Here is a 23,937-nt window from a genome sequence, read left to right as displayed (position 1 = left end):
CTTCATTAAGAAGATTTCCAGTTCAAAAATAAATGAACCAAGACGAGACTACTGAAACCACCAAGTGCCTATACCTTTTAGGGACATTGGTGGGAAATTCGCCTAAACTTTCGAGATTTCCATCCATCCATCATGAAGTGATGACACCTAGAGTCAGAATCGGAAGTAAGGCGGAGTAGAGATTCGGTATGTCTACACGAGGGGAGAACCCTTGGTATCTATCTGAAAAAAACCAACGCCGTTCCCAGTCTAGGATAGAGGTAGACAGGGGGAGCCAGTACATGGAACCCGAGAAGTGTCTTTTCCTCGTTATTGTCGCGCTAATACACCCATAAAATAACGCAATTTAGTGAGTTGGTGATTACACTACTCACACTATGTGTTAAGTAAATCGCATTTTCCTGTCGCAAGTAATACGATTAGATCGGATTTCAAAACCTCGATCGAGGATGTTTAGCCATAAGTCTTCATGAGCCTTTCTTCCCGCAGTCTTCGTTCCGAACTCCCCTCAAATCTTTCCAAGCCAGAGAGTGAACCTTTCTAGCATAAAGATACTTTAGTAGGAATGACTCCCATCTTATGGCTTTCCGATACCCTTACCCCTACCTTGAAACCCGGACTACATCATCGGGATGTTGGTCGACACTCAGACAACCAATATCCGAGGCGCGGGAAAAATTTATGCCTATTATAGTAAGGATAGATACGTCCATGCATATATAATCAATTCAATGGTAATATACTAACAAATATGATATGATTATGTAGTAAAGTAACTCACTGTGTGCTATCACTTAATCTTTTCACCGTAGAAGAGAGCGCGCACAACCCCGTATTCTAACTTCCTACAACTACTACATATTTGATTTTCTATTTTCTTTTATATAATGAAACTAATCATTAATCTACTCTGTTTTTACCTCCTTCAGAGGCTGTATCTTCACTTGTTTTTGGCATAACTTCCTGATTGGTTGTTTAGTCGTTTAGTTCTTCTCACATTTTTTTTGTAATATTTTCATGTGGAAAAGAGAAGAAACTATCTGTTCGATAGTTTTTATTTTATTTTATTTTTTTAACTATTCAAACATTCGTTATAAAGAACTTGTGTTGGTGAATTGTAACAAATAAAGCAGCCTTATAAATATGTGCAAATGTACTGACAAGAGAAATGAACTCGTACATAGCATCCTAATGTGGTCAGTCAAGTTGCATCATATATTATTTCAAGCTACAATAAGAAAAAAACATGACATATATACATGTTTTTAAGCCCAACCTTTAATGAATTCCCCACCTCCACTTGGGTGTGCATCTACATAAAACCCTTTAGGTGTTACAAACCAGTAACAATGTTCGGTACCCACATTCAAATAGCATTTTTTTGAAATGGCTTCGTTAAACAAATCTAAGCTCTGAAACTTTGAACCCCACCAGAAGTAAGCATAAAAGAGAGTGTGACCACCAACCTTTTCACAAAAAGACCAGGAGTAATTTCCTACATAAGGAATGGTATGGTTCCCAAGATCATCATCTCCTGATTTTATGTGAACAACAAGATCTTCACGGAGAGCACTAATAACGCTAACATTCCATTTTGTAGTGAACGGACATAAAAATGCCATTGAAGCAATTGGGTATGTTAAAATGATAAAGCCAAAAAAATAATGAATTGTAGAAGACCTCATGTTTCTGAAGAGTTTTCTATTTTTTTCATGCACACAAGTTCCCTCTATTTATTGCTGAAGATGTAAGCTTGCCTCAATGGAGTAACGGTTATTGCTAACAGAAGTTACAAGTTGGAAGTTATTATGGCAGTTACATAAGTTTCTTAACCTTCATGGTAGAAAGATGGCATTGCCGTTACATTGCAAGGGTGTGTCGTTTTTATGACAGGAAGAGATGGTTTCAACCTATAACTATGTAGTTACTCCTGATGTAATGTACTTATCTATGTTGATTATGTGATTAATAAAGATTTTTTTGTTTCCCACAAGAATCTCTCTTTCCGTCATCATGTTTTCAATGTATTTCTAAAACATTTATGTGCATTTGAATCCATAATTATTCACTGAATGTATGTTATTTCTTTACCTACAAGTTTAGGTCACTATTCAGGGGACAAGAAGCTAATACACATATTGCCTTTTACGCGGAAACTTGAAGAAAGATCGATTGACATCTTTCGTGTAAACTTAATTTTGATCCATTTTGAGATTATATGTACCGATATCTGTAGAAAAATCTTGCTTTTTTTTTTTTTTTTTTTGAAAAATTAACAATTAAAACCCAAGCTTTGTAATAGAAATGCCCAAAAAAATTAGCTAATTTCATTATTTTAGCCTTTTTAACATGTTCAACCGGTCATTGAGACGAAATTGTTAACTTTTCGAAAATAACTAGATTTTTCTATAGATGTTTTCAAAATTTATATATAATATATAAACATATTTTTATATATTTTTTATGTATTTAGTATGCATTTACGTATTTATGTAGTTTTTAATTTTTTTATATAGTTTTTTAACATATTTTTAGTTTTTTTTTCTTTTACTTTTTTATAAATTTTAAATGTATTTATTGGATTTTTTATGTATTTATATGAACTTTTAAGTATTTTTATACACTTTCATGTATTTTGGTATATTTTTCATGCATTTATGTATTATTATGTATTTATATAAGCTTTTAAGTATTTTTACGTACTTTTATGTATTTTGGCATGTTTTTCACGTATTTATATGAACTTTTAAGTATTTTTAGGTACTTTTATGTATTTGGGTATACTTTTCATGTATTTATATGAATTTTAAATAATGCAGTTGACAGCTCCATCAAAATGTAAAAGCTACATAAAAGAACTTTTTTTTATCTTTCCTACAATAAATTCCAATTATACGGTACAAGAATTGTCCCATGTGCCGACGACATAACTCGTCACTACAACTACGTACAGTTATGCCGACGAGAAGTCATCAGAATTCACCAACTTTGGTTGTCAAACATTGGGTATCTATGTCGACGACTTGTCGATGCGGGAATGTAAAGTATTTACGTGGTTTTTCAAAAACCTATGGCGATGACATGTCGTTGGTATATTTTGCATAAATTAAAATTTCCATTTATTTATATTCGGTGGTGCAGAAAAACAGAAATGACGTTTTTTGGAAAGCAATCCCGAAGACAAGTCGTCGGCATAGAACATGGCATTTCATGTGCACTCTATCCCGATTAGTCGTCGACAAAAAAAATTTAATCATTTTTTTTATTGGCGAGAAATACAATACGACGTAGTTTTCTTTAATCCTATATCAACAACATGTCTTCGGCATTGGTTTTAAACTCAAAAAGGAGGATCATTCAAGTTCATCTGCAACCCCGCACCCAACAAGCTTTCTCTCTGGATCACTCAACGACGACCAATGCCGACGACTACTCCTTCAACCACTCTCCTTCACCGACGACCACAAGTAAGTTCTATACCACCTCTCATTTCCGATTTCACTCTTTTTCTAGTTGGATTTTAAGATTTGGCTAAATGATTTTCGGCTTTTTCTTTGCTTCTCAGAAAACGTGTCACCAGAACTGTCAGCGGAATAACATCAACGATGACCATCTCCTTTCGACCCGTCTCCTTCACCGCCAACAAAGGGTAAGGTTTTTGATTTCACAGGTTTTTTCTTATTTGGGTTTTTTATGTTGACCACGGGTCACCATTAGAGGACCACCGTTGCCAGCCACCACCATAATCTGGACACCACAGTAGGAAGAACATGTATTGTTTCTACCTTTTGGTTTCGTTTTGTCTTCGATTTAGTGATGTTTTTATGTATTTAGAATCTTTTATTAGGTAATTTTGATGTTGAGTGGTTGTTTTGGATGTATAAAACGTATAATATGTATTATTGTCTTAATTATTTAAGTTTACGGTATTGAGTTCTTATAAGATGAAGTGATAAAGTGCTTAATTGATAAGTGTTTAAAGTGTTTATAATTAGTTTCATGGTAAGTGCTTAGTTACAGATTATTAAAATGTTAAATTGAAAAAGCGCTTGATTAATAAGTGTTTAATATCTTTCTATTTTCATGAAAGCTGTTGAATTTGTTTGAAAGTGAATGTTGAATGACTTAATTGCAGTCATTATAACGTTGTCTTTCGGTGCCTAATATGTTTTTATTCTCATGGTAATATGGTTTGAAAACCCTTAATATTGTTAATGACTTAATTGCAGTCATTATAACGTTGTCTTAATTAGGTAACATGATTGTTTAAAGTACAATGTTATGATATATAAATTAAAAAAAAACATAAGTAAATTGTTATACTAGTAAAAACAAAAAAAAAGTATGTAAAGTATAATGTTATAATAGAAAAAACAAAAAGAAGATGCTATAAATAATATAAATATGAAAAATAAGTGAAAATTGAAAACTTGAATAAACAACCTAATAAATGTTCTTTGCTATTAAAGCAAACGTAACTATGAAGGTTGTTAATAGCAACGTACTTGTATTAGTTTGTTTATTAAAGCATTCTATTTTCATTTCTTTTTTATATTTATAACATATAACAAACTAATAAAAATATGTTGCTATTAAAAGTAAGACTTTATAATAGAAAATAAAAAAAGCAACGAAAACACGTTGAATCATTGATTTTTAGTTTGACTCTCTTCTTTATAAATCATCAGGAGTGTAGAAATACACAGTCGAAATTGATTTAGAATTTAATTCCGGGTTGTTCCCTTCTTGGGATTGTTTTTTAATACTTAATATTATTTAGGATATGAATGTGTATGACATGATTGTTTGTTTAAGAAAAATTTGGTTGTCGTTTTCTCCTTACTCATCGGGTATATTTTTCTTTATATACTTGGGAGCTAAGACGAACTATTGCTGCGTTTTTCTCAAACAAACCATCATGCAATACACATTCCCATATGAGACAAGGTATTTAAAAAGTAGGTTTAAAAGCTTACCGTAATGAATACTCTATCCATTCTATCCGATTTTTACTTCTTAAGTACATATTTATTTATATACTTGTGAATATTCTATCAATTTCGTCCCATTTTTACTTCACATGGAGTAAACTTTAAACTCTAACTTATGTTTAATAGCCAAAATATAATCTAAATTTCAATTTCTATGTATACAATGTAATTATGAATAATGAAACGGTAGTGATGATCGATAATAATTGGATTAGTGAGAAGAACCAAATGGCTCCCAAATTCTTGGAAGGTCTTACTCTATGGATATTGTTGAGAAACATGTCAAGTCTAAAAGCACAATGTGTTGCCCATGCACAAAGTGTGTGAATATATATATTAACAGTTGTTGCCTACGGTTTTTGCCCACAATTTTGTTGGGTTTTGAGCAAAACATCAATCCTATGGTGTGCATGCAAACCCTAATAGCTTTTGGATCTAGTTTGTCTAATGAACATGTAATTGAATATCCAAAGCTATAAACCCTAGATCTAACAAATAATAAACTGAATTAGGGTTTGGAGAATTACATTTGATTGTTATATTGCAATAACAATCAATTCCTTGCTTGGATTGGCTTCAAAAGCTTAGTGCCTCAAGTGTTGCACCTCTAATGGAGTCACAAACACCATGAGCAAGAGGATGAAGAATAAGGAGAGAGGAGGCTGCCCAAAACATGTGGAAACCCTAATGGAACTCTTAGCCACGTTTTTGGGGCTTGAGGGTACTATATATACATGTAGGCTATTAGGGTTTTCAACTAGGAAGCCCTAATCTGACTGCTTAAGCAGTAAGCAGCCCATGGACCCTTTTAGAATATCCCTAGGACGATTTCTAATTGGTTTCCTCATAGAATTCGTCCAACCTATTATTCCAAGGTAATCCATAGCCCAAATTCAATTATCTTATATTTACAGTTTCAGTCCCTTAAGTTTAATTAATCTCTTTTAGTCACAAAATTAACTATCAATTAATTCTTGACTAATATTAATTAAACGATATGATTTCTCCTTTAATATATTATTCTCATAATATTAACAAATCATAATTAATCTTCTCTCTCCATAATTTATCCTATCAAGTTGTTTTGGTGAAGGCAACCCAAAAGGACCATGCACCATCGGGTCAAGTACATACCAAAATACTTATGGACTTAGACACTAATCCAACAGTCTCCCACTTGGATAAGTCTAATAACTATTATGCATATGACTTCAGATATTGATCTGCAATCGCAGCTTTCAAAAGCCGTTGTCAACTCTGATCTTATCATATACGCGTCCTTTAGATAAGGGATCATATATTCCTCCATTCTAGATATCGTATAGACTGAGACATGGATTTAAATCATTCTCTTAACTATGTGTTGTTTCCCGATTTCCGATTTATGACGACTAACAATAGACTACAATTGAACACATCAAATTAGTCTCGGCTTGGCCAAGCGCTTAGTGTCATCACCAAATCATCGAGGGGCCCACAGATATCTCTTTCATCCCACTTTGGATAAAAGGAACGGATAAATTTTGATTCAATGCTTGCTTGCACTCAGTTACTGAATCACACACAACAATATGTTTTATGACACCAAGTTACTGGTGCGTTTACATATAATCAATGTGTAACCGACTCTCAAGATACAACTCACACATCTCGGTTTCAAGAATATAGGATATTATCGTCTAACCAATCACTCATGATAAAATCTATGAAGTGATCCAAGTGAGCGTGGGTGTAATCCAATGCTCAAATCATATTCATAAGCACTCATGAACGTTGTAGCAAACATTTGCTTATGTCTAATACACTTTAGACAATCCACACACCAATTCATGACAGTCTTCATTCATACCTACTTCCAACATATGAACGACTGTGGTCCGTTCGAATAATTTGATTGTTCTGAACCAATTTAATTATTCAGGAAGACAAAACATGCAAAGTGAAACACAAGAATAATACTAACCCCATATGGCCCCAAACTCTGGGTATAAATAAAACATTTTATTTAATCACCATATTGATTACTCATTATTTGTTGTTTCGGGTAATCAACTTCTTACTTGAATTATAACAACAATTGTCCCATGCTCTTAGTATGCACACAGTGTTTACCTACGGTCTTTACTTTGTGAAATAGATCAAATGAACACATTTCCAATCATACTCATTTCACAACTCCCAATCCATATCATAAGTATAAGAATATCAAATTCTTGCCACTTATAGAATACGCTAGATTCTAACATTTTATGCAATGATTCTTTCGTAAAGTCATAGCTCAAAATTATCAAGACTTGGCTAATCTCTATCAGAAAAAATTCCATAGATATGATGTCTCTCACTCAAAGTACATTCCTTTGAACATCCTTCTTGCATAATAGTTTCTAATCTAGATATAGACAGTATCCAACTCCCAATGTGGAAACATTTCCATATTTGCCATATGACAACTCATTCTTAATAGAATCTTATCTATTCATGATAATGTTGATATGGTCCATCTAATACCATACTTCCAACCACTCACAAGCGATCAATCCTCAACGAACTTTGGACCGTCCTTTGATATTTGTTTAATTATCTTAGTCAAAACCTATTCTTGTCCTTTTCCCCTCTAAATGCGCTAGTCATTTGGAAAATTTTAGAATGGTCAAATATTATAGCATCTGCAATCGATCCTTTACCCGAATCGTATGGGATACGATCCATAATGTCTTACATGAAGATCTGATACTTTATCAATCTTGATGCCATAATCATAATCAATATTTGAGAACACACTATGTATCCTTGACTAAATTTATTAACATTCCACAACCTAAGCCTTTAGATTTGAAATGAAGCATAATATTCTCTCTCTTTAGCAAAACAACTATTCAATCCTTACGACTTTGCAAGGTATAACTCTTGTTTTCTATAATTAATATTGTTATCTTGCAATACTTGCCTTAATAATCATACAAGCACAACATTTATGCTCCCACTATAATGATGATTATTATCATATAAGCATAACACTTATGCTCCCACTAGCTTTGACATGTATTTAGAAAATAACTTAACTTTCAGAAAACAATACCTATTGAATTTCTTAAGTTCATTTTTCTAATACCTAATGCTTTGATAATCCTTTATCTAAGTTTCTCAAACTTATACACCTTTGTCTTATATAGCTCATATGTGTGTCTAAACAATTCAGACTAATTGCCAAATCTCACAATTCGAATCATGGAAAGGGATACCGTAACCATAATCGAATTCGAGAATACAATTTTTCACAATCAATATTTTCTTAAAATCTCTCTTAGTGAAAGCATTTCCTCACAATCATTTTCATGAAGGAGAGAATCTTATGACACTTAGATTTTAATGGTGTATGTTTTCCTATCCATGCGAATTTGTCAAAACCAAAGTTTGCGACAAACCCAAACTCATATGGACCGAACCTTCTCAATCTTGATTTCTTGCCTTATGGTAACACAGCTGCCCACCATGTCTTCCAAGTAGTTAAGCAGCTCACCCTTTCCTATCAATGTATTTTTCATTGATCAAAGTGCTTGCCTTTTATGCGTTCAAATGAGAAATCATAGAACTCACATGCATAATTAACTCAACTGGAACCGCATAGAAACAAGATAGTGTCAACACGATAGGTTGTAAACCTCAAGTCGTGTGCTAGTGATGATCGATCAGGTTTATTCTTGATTAGTTCTTGAAACTTTTCAAGACATTAAGACTCCCACTGACTTCTTGACATATAATATTCTCTTGTCAATAAACATTTCTTGAGCTCAGTATATCAATTCATAAAAGATGTACAACCTATAAATACATAGGGATAAAACACTCTAACCAAAAATTATACTTTAAAATATAACCATATTTTACCAAAGTATAAGAACAACCAGAATCTAAATACCCGAACAAAGTATCACAAGAAGAACAAGAATAAAAGTCTTCGGATGTTGAGCATTACCATCAAACCTGGGCAGTTATGTAATCTCAAGCTGGAATAAATGTAACCTGATCAACTACATTTATTCGAGATGCGATGCACGTGTGCTTGGGAGTGATGGTGGTGTTGCAACGGGTCTGAAACTTACCAACTAGGAATCCTAGAGCCAAACATAAAGTTTAAAATACTATCGGAGCATTTTAGAATACTAAAAGACTCACATTAATCCTAGAATCATATTCAGAAGTTAAAAATCAAAAAAGAAATTAAAATACCATAGGGATATTTTAGGATCCATTGATAACCTTGTGTGAAAAACTAAAAAGATCCTTATTGATATACCTACAATTACAGAGGGTATACTTCCAAGGTTATATATAATAAGGATCCCATAGACTAAGAATGTGTGGTTTCGCTCTACTTCCTTTTCCTCGTTGGGATGTGGATATAGATTAGTATCACATATTCGAAGGCCTATCGGATCTAAGCTATATATGATTTGTGTACCCTATGTAATTGTAGCAGGACTCGATATGGATCACCCGGTAAAATGTTAATAATCTCTTAGGATTCTCTAGACATTTCCATTCTCGCACGAACCTGTAGAAAACCTTTTCCACTTCAGTGATCGACAGAAGAGTTGATTCAGACCCAGAAGAGCTTCATTAAGAAGATTTCCAGTTCAAAAATAAATGAACCAAGACGAGACTACTGAAACCACCAAGTGCCTATACCTTTTAGGGACATTGGTGGGAAATTCGCCTAAACTTTCGAGATTTCCATCCATCCATCATGAAGTGATGACACCTAGAGTCAGAATCGGAAGTAAGGCGGAGTAGAGATTTGGTATGTCTACACGAGGGGAGAACCCTAGGTATCTATCTGAAAAAAACCAACGCCGTTCCCAGTCTAGGATAGAGGTAGACAGGGGGAGCCAGTACATGGAACCCGAGAAGTGTCTTTTCCTCGTTATTGTCGCGCTAATACACCCATAAAATATCGCAATTTAGTGAGTTGGTGATTACACTACTCACACTATGTGTTAAGTAAATCGCATTTTCCTGTCGCAAGTAATACGATTAGATCGGATTTCAAAACCTCGATCGAGGATGTTTAGCCATAAGTCTTCATGAGCCTTTCTTCCCGCAGTCTTCGTTCCGAACTCCCCTCAAATCTTTCTAAGCCGGAGAGTGAACCTTTCTAGCATAAAGATACTTTAGTAGGAATGACTCCCATCTTATGGCTTTCCGATACCCTTACCCCTACCTTGAAACCCGGACTACATCATCGGGATGTTGGTCGACACTCAGACAACCAATATCCGAGGCGCGGGAAAAATTTATGCCTATTATAGTAAGGATAGATACGTCCATGCATATATAATCAATTCAATGGTAATATACTAACAAATATGATATGATTATGTAGTAAAGTAACTCACTGTGTGCTATCACTTAATCTTTTCACCGTAGAAGAGAGCGCGCACAACCCCGTATTCTAACTTCCTACAACTACTACATATTTGATTTTCTATTTTCTTTTATATAATGAAACTAATCATTAATCTACTCTGTTTTTACCTCCTTCAGAGGCTGTATCTTCACTTGTTTTTGGCATAACTTCCTGATTGGTTGTTTAGTCGTTTAGTTCTTCTCACATTTTTTTTGTAATATTTTCATGTGGAAAAGAGAAGAAACTATCTGTTCGATAGTTTTTATTTTATTTTATTTTTTTAACTATTCAAACATTCGTTATAAAGAACTTGTGTTGGTGAATTGTAACAAATAAAGCAGCCTTATAAATATGTGCAAATGTACTGACAAGAGAAATGAACTCGTACATAGCATCCTAATGTGGTCAGTCAAGTTGCATCATATATTATTTCAAGCTACAATAAGAAAAAAACATGACATATATACATGTTTTTAAGCCCAACCTTTAATGAATTCCCCACCTCCACTTGGGTGTGCATCTACATAAAACCCTTTAGGTGTTACAAACCAGTAACAATGTTCGGTACCCACATTCAAATAGCATTTTTTTGAAATGGCTTCGTTAAACAAATCTAAGCTCTGAAACTTTGAACCCCACCAGAAGTAAGCATAAAAGAGAGTGTGACCACCAACCTTTTCACAAAAAGACCAGGAGTAATTTCCTACATAAGGAATGGTATGGTTCCCAAGATCATCATCTCCTGATTTTATGTGAACAACAAGATCTTCACGGAGAGCACTAATAACGCTAACATTCCATTTTGTAGTGAACGGACATAAAAATGCCATTGAAGCAATTGGGTATGTTAAAATGATAAAGCCAAAAAAATAATGAATTGTAGAAGACCTCATGTTTCTGAAGAGTTTTCTATTTTTTTCATGCACACAAGTTCCCTCTATTTATTGCTGAAGATGTAAGCTTGCCTCAATGGAGTAACGGTTATTGCTAACAGAAGTTACAAGTTGGAAGTTATTATGGCAGTTACATAAGTTTCTTAACATTCATGGTAGAAAGATGGCATTGCCGTTACATTGCAAGGGTGTGTCGTTTTTATGACAGGAAGAGATGGTTTCAACCTATAACTATGTAGTTACTCCTGATGTAATGTACTTATCTATGTTGAGTATGTGATTAATAAAGATTTTTTTGTTTCCCACAAGAATCTCTCTTTCCGTCATCATGTTTTCAATGTATTTCTAAAACATTTATGTGCATTTGAATCCATAATTATTCACTGAATGTATGTTATTTCTTTACCTACAAGTTTAGGTCACTATTCAGGGGACAAGAAGCTAATACACATATTGCCTTTTACGCGGAAACTTGAAGAAAGATCGATTGACATCTTTCGTGTAAACTTAATTTTGATCCATTTTGAGATTATATGTACCGATATCTGTAGAAAAATCTTGCTTTTTTTTTTTTTTTTTGAAAAATTAACAATTAAAACCCAAGCTTTGTAATAGAAATGCCCAAAAAAATTAGCTAATTTCATTATTTTAGCCTTTTTTAACATGTTCAACCGGTCATTGAGACGAAATTGTTAACTTTTCGAAAATAACTAGATTTTTCTATAGATGTTTTCAAAATTTATATATAATATATAAACATATTTTTATATATTTTTTATGTATTTAGTATGCATTTACGTATTTATGTAGTTTTTAATTTTTTTATATAGTTTTTTAACATATTTTTAGTTTTTTTTTCTTTTACTTTTTTATAAATTTTAAATGTATTTATTGGATTTTTTATGTATTTATATGAACTTTTAAGTATTTTTATACACTTTCATGTATTTTGGTATATTTTTCATGCATTTATGTATTATTATGTATTTATATAAGCTTTTAAGTATTTTTACGTACTTTTATGTATTTTGGCATGTTTTTCACGTATTTATATGAACTTTTAAGTATTTTTAGGTACTTTTATGTATTTGGGTATACTTTTCATGTATTTATATGAATTTTAAATAATGCAGTTGACAGCTCCATCAAAATGTAAAAGCTACATAAAAGAACTTTTTTTTATCTTTCCTACAATAAATTCCAATTATACGGTACAAGAATTGTCCCATGTGCCGACGACATAACTCGTCACTACAACTACGTACAGTTATGCCGACGAGAAGTCATCAGAATTCACCAACTTTGGTTGTCAAACATTGGGTATCTATGTCGACGACTTGTCGATGCGGGAATGTAAAGTATTTACGTGGTTTTTCAAAAACCTATGGCGATGACATGTCGTTGGTATATTTTGCATAAATTAAAATTTCCATTTATTTATATTCGGTGGTGCAGAAAAACAGAAATGACGTTTTTTGGAAAGCAATCCCGAAGACAAGTCGTCGGCATAGAACATGGCATTTCATGTGCACTCTATCCCGATTAGTCGTCGACAAAAAAAATTTAATCATTTTTTTTATTGGCGAGAAATACAATACGACGTAGTTTTCTTTAATCCTATATCAACAACATGTCTTCGGCATTGGTTTTAAACTCAAAAAGGAGGATCATTCAAGTTCATCTGCAACCCCGCACCCAACAAGCTTTCTCTCTGGATCACTCAACGACGACCAATGCCGACGACTACTCCTTCAACCACTCTCCTTCACCGACGACCACAAGTAAGTTCTATACCACCTCTCATTTCCGATTTCACTCTTTTTCTAGTTGGATTTTAAGATTTGGCTAAATGATTTTCGGCTTTTTCTTTGCTTCTCAGAAAGCGTGTCACCAGAACTGTCAGCGGAATAACATCAACGATGACCATCTCCTTTCGACCCGTCTCCTTCACCGCCAACAAAGGGTAAGGTTTTTGATTTCACAGGTTTTTTCTTATTTGGGTTTTTTATGTTGACCACGGGTCACCATTAGAGGACCACCGTTGCCAGCCACCACCATAATCTGGACACCACAGTAGGAAGAACATGTATTGTTTCTACCTTTTGGTTTCGTTTTGTCTTCGATTTAGTGATGTTTTTATGTATTTAGAATCTTTTATTAGGTAATTTTGATGTTGAGTGGTTGTTTTGGATGTATAAAACGTATAATATGTATTATTGTCTTAATTATTTAAGTTTACGGTATTGAGTTCTTATAAGATGAAGTGATAAAGTGCTTAATTGATAAGTGTTTAAAGTGTTTATAATTAGTTTCATGGTAAGTGCTTAGTTACAGATTATTAAAATGTTAAATTGAAAAAGCGCTTGATTAATAAGTGTTTAATATCTTTCTATTTTCATGAAAGCTGTTGAATTTGTTTGAAAGTGAATGTTGAATGACTTAATTGCAGTCATTATAACGTTGTCTTTCGGTGCCTAATATGTTTTTATTCTCATGGTAATATGGTTTGAAAACCCTTAATATTGTTAATGACTTAATTGCAGTCATTATAACGTTGTCTTAATTAGGTAACATGATTGTTTAAAGTACAATGTTATGATATATAAATTAAAAAAAAACATAAGTAAATTGTTATACTAGTAAAAACAAAAAAAAAGTATGTAAAGTATAATGTTATAATAGAAAAAACAAAAAGAAGATGCTATAAATAATATAAATATAAAAAATAAGTGAAAATTGAAAACTTGAATAAACAACCTAATAAATGTTCTTTGCTATTAAAGCAAACGTAACTATGAAGGTTGTTAATAGCAACGTACTTGTATTAGTTTGTTTATTAAAGCATTCTATTTTCATTTCTTTTTTATATTTATAACATATAACAAACTAATAAAAATATGTTGCTATTAAAAGTAAGACTTTATAATCGAAAATAAAAAAAGCAACGAAAACACGTTGAATCATTGATTTTTAGTTTGACTCTCTTCTTTATAAATCATCAGGAGTGTAGAAATACACAGTCGAAATTGATTTAGAATTTAATTCCGGGTTGTTCCCTTCTTGGGATTGTTTTTTAATACTTAATATTATTTAGGATATGAATGTGTATGACATGATTGTTTGTTTAAGAAAAATTTGGTTGTCGTTTTCTCCTTACTCATCGGGTATATTTTTCTTTATATACTTGGGAGCTAAGACGAACTATTGCTGCGTTTTTCTCAAACAAACCATCATGCAATACACATTCCCATATGAGACAAGGTATTTAAAAAGTAGGTTTAAAAGCTTACCGTAATGAATACTCTATCCATTCTATCCGATTTTTACTTCTTAAGTACATATTTATTTATATACTTGTGAATATTCTATCAATTTCGTCCCATTTTTACTTCACATGGAGTAAACTTTAAACTCTAACTTATGTTTAATAGCCAAAATATAATCTAAATTTCAATTTCTATGTATACAATGTAATTATGAATAATGAAACGGTAGTGATGATCGATAATAATTGGATTAGTGAGAAGAACCAAATGGCTCCCAAATTCTTGGAAGGTCTTACTCTATGGATATTGTTGAGAAACATGTCAAGTCTAAAAGCACAATGTGTTGCCCATGCACAAAGTGTGTGAATATATATATTAACAGTTGTTGCCTACGGTTTTTGCCCACAATTTTGTTGGGTTTTGAGCAAAACATCAATCCTATGGTGTGCATGCAAACCCTAATAGCTTTTGGATCTAGTTTGTCTAATGAACATGTAATTGAATATCCAAAGCTATAAACCCTAGATCTAACAAATAATAAACTGAATTAGGGTTTGGAGAATTACATTTGATTGTTATATTGCAATAACAATCAATTCCTTGCTTGGATTGGCTTCAAAAGCTTAGTGCCTCAAGTGTTGCACCTCTAATGGAGTCACAAACACCATGAGCAAGAGGATGAAGAATAAGGAGAGAGGAGGCTGCCCAAAACATGTGGAAACCCTAATGGAACTCTTAGCCACGTTTTTGGGGCTTGAGGGTACTATATATACATGTAGGCTATTAGGGTTTTCAACTAGGAAGCCCTAATCTGACTGCTTAAGCAGTAAGCAGCCCATGGACCCTTTTAGAATATCCCTAGGACGATTTCTAATTGGTTTCCTCATAGAATTCGTCCAACCTATTATTCCAAGGTAATCCATAGCCCAAATTCAATTATCTTATATTTACAGTTTCAGTCCCTTAAGTTTAATTAATCTCTTTTAGTCACAAAATTAACTATCAATTAATTCTTGACTAATATTAATTAAACGATATGATTTCTCCTTTAATATATTATTCTCATAATATTAACAAATCATAATTAATCTTCTGTCTCCATAATTTATCCTATCAAGTTGTTTTGGTGAAGGCAACCCAAAAGGACCATGCACCATCGGGTCAAGTACATACCAAAATACTTATGGACTTAGACACTAATCCAACAGTCTCCCACTTGGATAAGTCTAATAACTATTATGCATATGACTTTAGATATTGATCTGCAATCGCAGCTTTCAAAAGGCGTTGTCAACTCTGATCTTATCATATACGCGTCCTTTAGATAAGGGATCATATATTCCTCCATTCTAGATATCGTATAGACTGAGACATGGATTTAAATCATTCTCTTAACTATGTGTTGTTTCCCGATTTCCGATTTATGACGACTAACAATAGACTACAATTGAACACATCAAATTAGTCTCGGCTTGGCCAAGCGCTTAGTGTCATCACCAAATCATCGAGGGGCCCACAGATATCTCTTTCATCCCACTTTGGATAAAAGGAACGGATAAATTTTGATTCAATGCTTGCTTGCACTCACTTACTGAATCACACACAACAATATGTTTTATGACACCAAGTTACTGGTGCGTTTACATATAATCAATGTGTAACCGACTCTCAAGATACAACTCACACATCTCGGTTTCAAGAATATAGGATATTATCGTCTAACCAATCACTCATGATAAAATCTATGAAGTGATCCAAGTGAGCGTGGGTGTAATCCAATGCTCAAATCATATTCATAAGCACTCATGAACGTTGTAGCAAACATTTGCTTATGTCTAATACACTTTAGACAATCCACACACCAATTCATGACAGTCTTCATTCATACCTACTTCCAACATATGAACGACTGTGGTCCGTTCGAATAATTTGATTGTTCTGAACCAATTTAATTATTCAGGAAGACAAAACATGCAAAGTGAAACACAAGAATAATACTAACCCCATATGGCCCCAAACTCTGGGTATAAATAAAACATTTTATTTAATCACCATATTGATTACTCATTATTTGTTGTTTCGGGTAATCAACTTCTTACTTGAATTATAACAACAATTGTCCCATGCTCTTAGTATGCACACAGTGTTTACCTACGGTCTTTACTTTGTGAAATAGATCAAATGAACACATTTCCAATCATACTCATTTCACAACTCCCAATCCATATCATAAGTATAAGAATATCAAATTCTTGCCACTTATAGAATACGCTAGATTCTAACATTTTATGCAATGATTCTTTCGTAAAGTCATAGCTCAAAATTATCAAGACTTGGCTAATCTCTATCAGAAAAAATTCCATAGATATGATGTCTCTCACTCAAAGTACATTCCTTTGAACATCCTTCTTGCATAATAGTTTCTAATCTAGATATAGACAGTATCCAACTCCCAATGTGGAAACATTTCCATATTTGCCATATGACAACTCATTCTTAATAGAATCTTATCTATTCATGATAATGTTGATATGGTCCATCTAATACCATACTTCCAACTACTCACAAGCGATCAATCCTCAACGAACTTTGGACCGTCCTTTGATATTTGTTTAATTATCTTAGTCAAAACCTATTCTTGTCCTTTTCCCCTCTAAATGCGCTAGTCATTTGGAAAATTTTAGAATGGTCAAATATTATAGCATCTGCAATCGATCCTTTACCCGAATCGTATGGGATACGATCCATAATGTCTTACATGAAGATCTGATACTTTATCAATCTTGATGCCATAATCATAATCAATATTTGAGAACACACTATGTATCCTTGACTAAATTTATTAACATTCCACAACCTAAGCCTTTAGATTTGAAATGAAGCATAATATTCTCTCTCTTTAGCAAAACAACTATTCAATCCTTACGACTTTGCAAGGTATAACTCTTGTTTTCTATAATTAATATTGTTATCTTGCAATACTTGCCTTAATAATCATACAAGCACAACATTTATGCTCCCACTATAATGATGATTATTATCATATAAGCATAACACTTATGCTCCCACTAGCTTTGACATGTATTTAGAAAATAACTTAACTTTCAGAAAACAATACCTATTGAATTTCTTAAGTTCATTTTTCTAATACCTAATGCTTTGATAATCCTTTATCTAAGTTTCTCAAACTTATACACCTTTGTCTTATATAGCTCATATGTGTGTCTAAACAATTCAGACTAATTGCCAAATCTCACAATTCGAATCATGGAAAGGGATACCGTAACCATAATCGAATTCGAGAATACAATTTTTCACAATCAATATTTTCTTAAAATCTCTCTTAGTGAAAGCATTTCCTCACAATCATTTTCATGAAGGAGAGAATCTTATGACACTTAGATTTTAATGGTGTATGTTTTCTTATCCATGCGAATTTGTCAAAACCAAAGTTTGCGACAAACCCAAACTCATATGGACCGAACCTTCTCAATCTTGATTTCTTGCCTTATGGTAACACAGCTGCCACCATGTCTTCCAAGTAGTTAAGCAGCTCACCCTTTCCTATCAATGTATTTTTCATTGATCAAAGTGCTTGCCTTTTATGCGTTCAAATGAGAAATCATAGAACTCACATGCATAATTAACTCAACTGGAACCGCATAGAAACAAGATAGTGTCAACACGATAGGTTGTAAACCTCAAGTCGTGTGCTAGTGATGATCGATCAGGTTTATTCTTGATTAGTTCTTGAAACTTTTCAAGACATTAAGACTCCCACTGACTTCTTGACATATAATATTCTCTTGTCAATAAACATTTCTTGAGCTCAGTATATCAATTCATAAAAGATGTACAACCTATAAATACATAGGGATAAAACACTCTAACCAAAAATTATACTTTAAAATATAACCATATTTTACCAAAGTATAAGAACAACCAGAATCTAAATACCCGAACAAAGTATCACAAGAAGAACAAGAATAAAAGTCTTCGGATGTTGAGCATTACCATCAAACCTGGGCAGTTATGTAATCTCAAACTGGAATAAATGTAACCTGATCAACTATATTTATTCGAGATGCGATGAACGTGTGCTTGGGAGTGATGGTGGTGTTGCAACGGGTCTGAAACTTACCAACTAGGAATCCTAGAGCCAAACATAAAGTTTAAAATACTATCGGAGCATTTTAGAATACTAAAAGACTCACATTAATCCTAGAATCATATTCAGAAGTTAAGAATCAAACAAGAAATTAAAATACCATAGGGATATTTTAGGATCCATTGATAACCTTGTGTGAAAAACTAAAAAGATCCTTATTGATATACCTACAATTACAGAGGGTATACTTCCAAGGTTATATATAATAAGGATCCCATAGACTAAGAATGTGTGGTTTCGCTCTACTTCCTTTTCCTCGTTGGGATGTGGATATAGATTAGTATCACATATTCGAAGGCCTATCGGATCTAAGCTATATATGATTTGTGTACCCTATGTAATTGTAGCAGGACTCGATATGGATCACCCGGTAAAATGTTAATAATCTCTTAGGATTCTCTAGACATTTCCATTCTCGCACGAACCTGTAGAAAACCTTTTCCACTTCAGTGATCGACAGAAGAGTTGATTCAGACCCAGAAGAGCTTCATTAAGAAGATTTCCAGTTCAAAAATAAATGAACCAAGACGAGACTACTGAAACCACCAAGTGCCTATACCTTTTAGGGACATTGGTGGGAAATTCGCCTGAACTTTCGAGATTTCCATCCATCCATCATGAAGTGATGACACCTAGAGTCAGAATCGGAAGTAAGGCGGAGTAGAGATTCGGTATGTCTACACGAGGGGAGAACCCTAGGTATCTATCTGAAAAAAACCAACGCCGTTCCCAGTCTAGGATAGAGGTAGACAGGGGGAGCCAGTACATGGAACCCGAGAAGTGTCTTTTCCTCGTTATTGTCGCGCTAATACACCCATAAAATAACGCAATTTAGTGAGTTGGTGATTACACTACTCACACTATGTGTTAAGTAAATCGCATTTTCCTGTCGCAAGTAATACGATTAGATCGGATTTCAAAACCTCGATCGAGGATGTTTAGCCATAAGTCTTCATGAGCCTTTCTTCCCGCAGTCTTCGTTCCGAACTCCCCTCAAATCTTTCTAAGCCGGAGAGTGAACCTTTCTAGCATAAAGATACTTTAGTAGGAATGACTCCCATCTTATGGCTTTCCGATACCCTTACCCCTACCTTGAAACCCGGACTACATCATCGGGATGTTGGTCGACACTCAGACAACCAATATCCGAGGCGCGGGAAAAATTTATGCCTATTATAGTAAGGATAGATACGTCCATGCATATATAATCAATTCAATGGTAATATACTAACAAATATGATATGATTATGTAGTAAAGTAACTCACTGTGTGCTATCACTTAATCTTTTCACCGTAGAAGAGAGCGCGCACAACCCCGTATTCTAACTTCCTACAACTACTACATATTTGATTTTCTATTTTCTTTTATATAATGAAACTAATCATTAATCTACTCTGTTTTTACCTCCTTCAGAGGCTGTATCTTCACTTGTTTTTGGCATAACTTCCTGATTGGTTGTTTAGTCGTTTAGTTCTTCTCACATTTTTTTTGTAATATTTTCATGTGGAAAAGAGAAGAAACTATCTGTTCGATAGTTTTTATTTTATTTTATTTTTTTAACTATTCAAACATTCGTTATAAAGAACTTGTGTTGGTGAATTGTAACAAATAAAGCAGCCTTATAAATATGTGCAAATGTACTGACAAGAGAAATGAACTCGTACATAGCATCCTAATGTGGTCAGTCAAGTTGCATCATATATTATTTCAAGCTACAATAAGAAAAAAACATGACATATATACATGTTTTTAAGCCCAACCTTTAATGAATTCCCCACCTCCACTTGGGTGTGCATCTACATAAAACCCTTTAGGTGTTACAAACCAGTAACAATGTTCGGTACCCACATTCAAATAGCATTTTTTTGAAATGGCTTCGTTAAACAAATCTAAGCTCTGAAACTTTGAACCCCACCAGAAGTAAGCATAAAAGAGAGTGTGACCACCAACCTTTTCACAAAAAGACCAGGAGTAATTTCCTACATAAGGAATGGTATGGTTCCCAAGATCATCATCTCCTGATTTTATGTGAACAACAAGATCTTCACGGAGAGCACTAATAACGCTAACATTCCATTTTGTAGTGAACGGACATAAAAATGCCATTGAAGCAATTGGGTATGTTAAAATGATAAAGCCAAAAAAATAATGAATTGTAGAAGACCTCATGTTTCTGAAGAGTTTTCTATTTTTTTCATGCACACAAGTTCCCTCTATTTATTGCTGAAGATGTAAGCTTGCCTCAATGGAGTAACGGTTATTGCTAACAGAAGTTACAAGTTGGAAGTTATTATGGCAGTTACATAAGTTTCTTAACATTCATGGTAGAAAGATGGCATTGCCGTTACATTGCAAGGGTGTGTCGTTTTTATGACAGGAAGAGATGGTTTCAACCTATAACTATGTAGTTACTCCTGATGTAATGTACTTATCTATGTTGATTATGTGATTAATAAAGATTTTTTTGTTTCCCCCAAGAATCTCTCTTTCCGTCATCATGTTTTCAATGTATTTCTAAAACATTTATGTGGATTTGAATCCTTAATTAATTACTCACTGAATGTATGTTATTTCTTTATGTACAAGTTTTTGTCACTATTCAACCGACAAGAAGCTAATACACATATTGCCTTTTACGCGGAAACTTGAAGAAAGATCGATTGACATCTTTCGTGTAAACTTAATTTTGATCCATTTTGAGATTATATGTACGGAAATCTGTAGAAAAATCTTGCTTTTTTTTTTTTGGAAAAATTTATAATTAAAACCCAAGCTTCGTAATAGAAATTCCCAAAAAAATCAACTAATTTCATTATTTTAGACTTTTTAACATGTTTAACCGCTCATTGGACCAAATTGTTAACTTTTCGAAAATAATTGGATTTTTCTGTTGATGTTTTCAAAATTTATATATATTATATAAACATATTTTTATGTATTTTAGTATACATTTACGTATTTATGTAGTTTTTAATTTTTTTTATATAGTTTTTTTAACATTTTTTTTAGTTTTTTTTTCTTTTAGTTTTTTTATATATTTTATATGTATTTATAGGATTTTTTATGTATTTATATGAACTTTTAAGTATTTTTATATACTTTTATGTATTTTGGTATATTTTTCATGTATTTATGTATTTATATAAGCTTTTAAGTATTTTTACGTACTTTTATGTATTTTGGCATGCTTTTCACGTATTTATATGAACTTTTAAGTATATTTAGGTACTTTTATGTATTTTGGTATTCTTTTCATGTATTTATATGAATTTTAAATAATGCAGTTGACAACTCCATCAAAATGTAAAAGCTACATAAATGAACTTTTTTTTAGCTTTCCTACAATAAATTCCAATTATACACTACAAGAATTGTCCCATGTGCCGACAACATAACTCGTCGCTACAACTACAGTTATGCCGATGAGAAGTCGTCAGAGTTCACCAACTTTGGTTGTCAAACATTGAGTATCTATGTCGACGACTTGTCAATGTGGGAATGTAAAGTATTTACGTGGTTTTTCAAAAAATTATGGCGATGACATGTCGTAGGTATATTTTGCATAAATTATAATTTCCATTTATTTATATTCGGTGGCGCAGAAAAACAGAAATGACGTGTTTTTTGGAAAGCGATCCCGAAGACAAGTCGTCGGCATAGAACATGGCATTTCACGTGCACCCTATCCCGATTCGTCGTCGACAAAAAAAATTAATCATTTTTTTATTTGCGAGAAATGCAATACGACGTAGTTTTCTTTAACCCTATATCAACGACATGACTTCGGCATTGGTTTTAAACTCAAAAGGAGGATCATTCAAGTTCATCTGCAACGCCGCACCCAACAAGCTTTCTCTCTTGATCACTCAACGACGATCGATGCCGACAACCACCCCTTCAGCAACTCTCCTTCACCGGCGAGCACAAGTAGGTTCTAGACCACTCCTCATTTCCGATTTCACTCTTTTTCTGGTTGGATTTTAAGATTTGGGTAAATGATTTTCGGCTTTTTCTTTGCTTCTGAGTAAGGCTGTCACCGGAAGAAGTAAGGCTGTCACCGGAAGAACATCAACAATGACCATCTCCTTCCTACTAGTCTCCTTCACTACCAACAAAGGGTACAGTTTTTGATTTTACAAGTTTTTTTCTTATTTGGGTTTTTTCTGTTGACCACGGACACCATTCGAGGACCACCGTTGCTAGCCACCACCATAATCTGGACACCACAGTAGGAAGAACATGTATTGTTTCTAGCTTTTGGTTTCGTTTTGTCTTCGAGTTAGTGATGTTTTTATGTATTTAGAATCTTTTATTAGGTAATTTTGACGTCGAGTTGTTGTTTTGGATGTATAAAACATATAATATGTATTATTATCTTAATTATTTAAGTTTACTGTTTTGAGTTCGTATAAGATGAAGTGATAAAGTGCTTAACTGATAAGTGTTTAAAGTATTTCTAATTAGTTTCATGGTAAGTGCTTAGTTACATATTGTTAAAATGTTAAATTGAAAAAGTTCTTGATTAATAAGTGTTTAATATCTTTCTATTTTCATTAAAACCGTTGAATTTGTTTGATAGTGAATGTTGAATGAACAGTTGCTATTGGTTTGAATTGTAAAGTACTAAATAGGTCAGTGCCTAATATGTTTTTATTTTCATGGTAATATGGTTTGAAAACCCTTAATATTGTTAATGACTTAATTGCAGTCATTATAACGTTGGCTTAATTAGGTAAGATGATTGTTTAAAGTACAATGTTATGATATATAAATTAAAAAAAAAAAAACAAAAGTAAATTGTTATACTAGTAAAAACAAAAAAAGTATGTAAAGTATAATGTTATAATAGAAAAAACAAAAAGAAGATGCTATAAATAATATAAATATGAAAAATAAGTGAAAATAGAAAACTTGAATAAACAACCTAATAAATGTGCTTTGCTATTAAAGCAAACCTAACTATGAAGGTTGTTAATAGCAACGTACTTGTATTAGTTTGTTTATTAAAGCATTCTATTTTTATTTCTTTTTTATATTTATAACAAATAACAAACTAATAAAAATATGTTGCTATTAAAATTAAGACTTTATAATAGAAAATGAAAAAGGAACGAAAACATGTTGAATCATTGATTTTTAGTTTAACTCTCTTCTTTATAAATCATCAGGAGTGTAGAAATACACAGTCGAAATTGATTTAGAAATTAATTC

The 23,937-nt window shown here is 32.9% G+C and overlaps 3 protein-coding genes across 3 annotated transcripts; all 3 read right to left on the bottom strand.

Moving 5' to 3' along the window:
* Positions 1–1,265: 1,265 nt before the first annotated feature.
* On the bottom strand, positions 1,266–1,622 carry LOC111904807 (S-protein homolog 5). Its single transcript, XM_023900524.1, has one exon. It carries the CDS (start codon positions 1,620–1,622, stop codon positions 1,266–1,268), a length of 357 nt encoding a protein of 118 aa, XP_023756292.1.
* Positions 1,623–10,871: 9,249 nt separating this feature from the next.
* Positions 10,872–11,228, bottom strand: LOC128134281 (S-protein homolog 5-like). The gene has a single exon (XM_052771837.1). It carries the CDS (start codon positions 11,226–11,228, stop codon positions 10,872–10,874), a length of 357 nt encoding a protein of 118 aa, XP_052627797.1.
* A 9,247-nt stretch (positions 11,229–20,475) lies between these two features.
* Positions 20,476–20,832, bottom strand: LOC111904806 (S-protein homolog 5-like). The gene has a single exon (XM_023900523.1). It carries the CDS (start codon positions 20,830–20,832, stop codon positions 20,476–20,478), a length of 357 nt encoding a protein of 118 aa, XP_023756291.1.
* Positions 20,833–23,937: the final 3,105 nt, after the last annotated feature.

This window comes from Lactuca sativa, chromosome 5, assembly GCF_002870075.4.
Source record: "Lactuca sativa cultivar Salinas chromosome 5, Lsat_Salinas_v11, whole genome shotgun sequence".
In the NCBI taxonomy this organism is placed as follows: domain Eukaryota; kingdom Viridiplantae; phylum Streptophyta; class Magnoliopsida; order Asterales; family Asteraceae; genus Lactuca; species Lactuca sativa.
The sequence above is the reverse complement of the archived record's forward strand: the minus strand, read 5'-3'. Positions and strand labels throughout refer to the sequence as shown.

What these genes read in the sequence shown, in the direction of transcription:
- LOC111904806 (XM_023900523.1), bottom strand. Translation starts at nt 20,832, where the DNA reads ATGGCATTTTTATGTCCGTTCACTACAAAATGGAATGTTAGCGTTATT.
- LOC128134281 (XM_052771837.1), bottom strand. Translation starts at nt 11,228, where the DNA reads ATGGCATTTTTATGTCCGTTCACTACAAAATGGAATGTTAGCGTTATT.
- LOC111904807 (XM_023900524.1), bottom strand. Translation starts at nt 1,622, where the DNA reads ATGGCATTTTTATGTCCGTTCACTACAAAATGGAATGTTAGCGTTATT.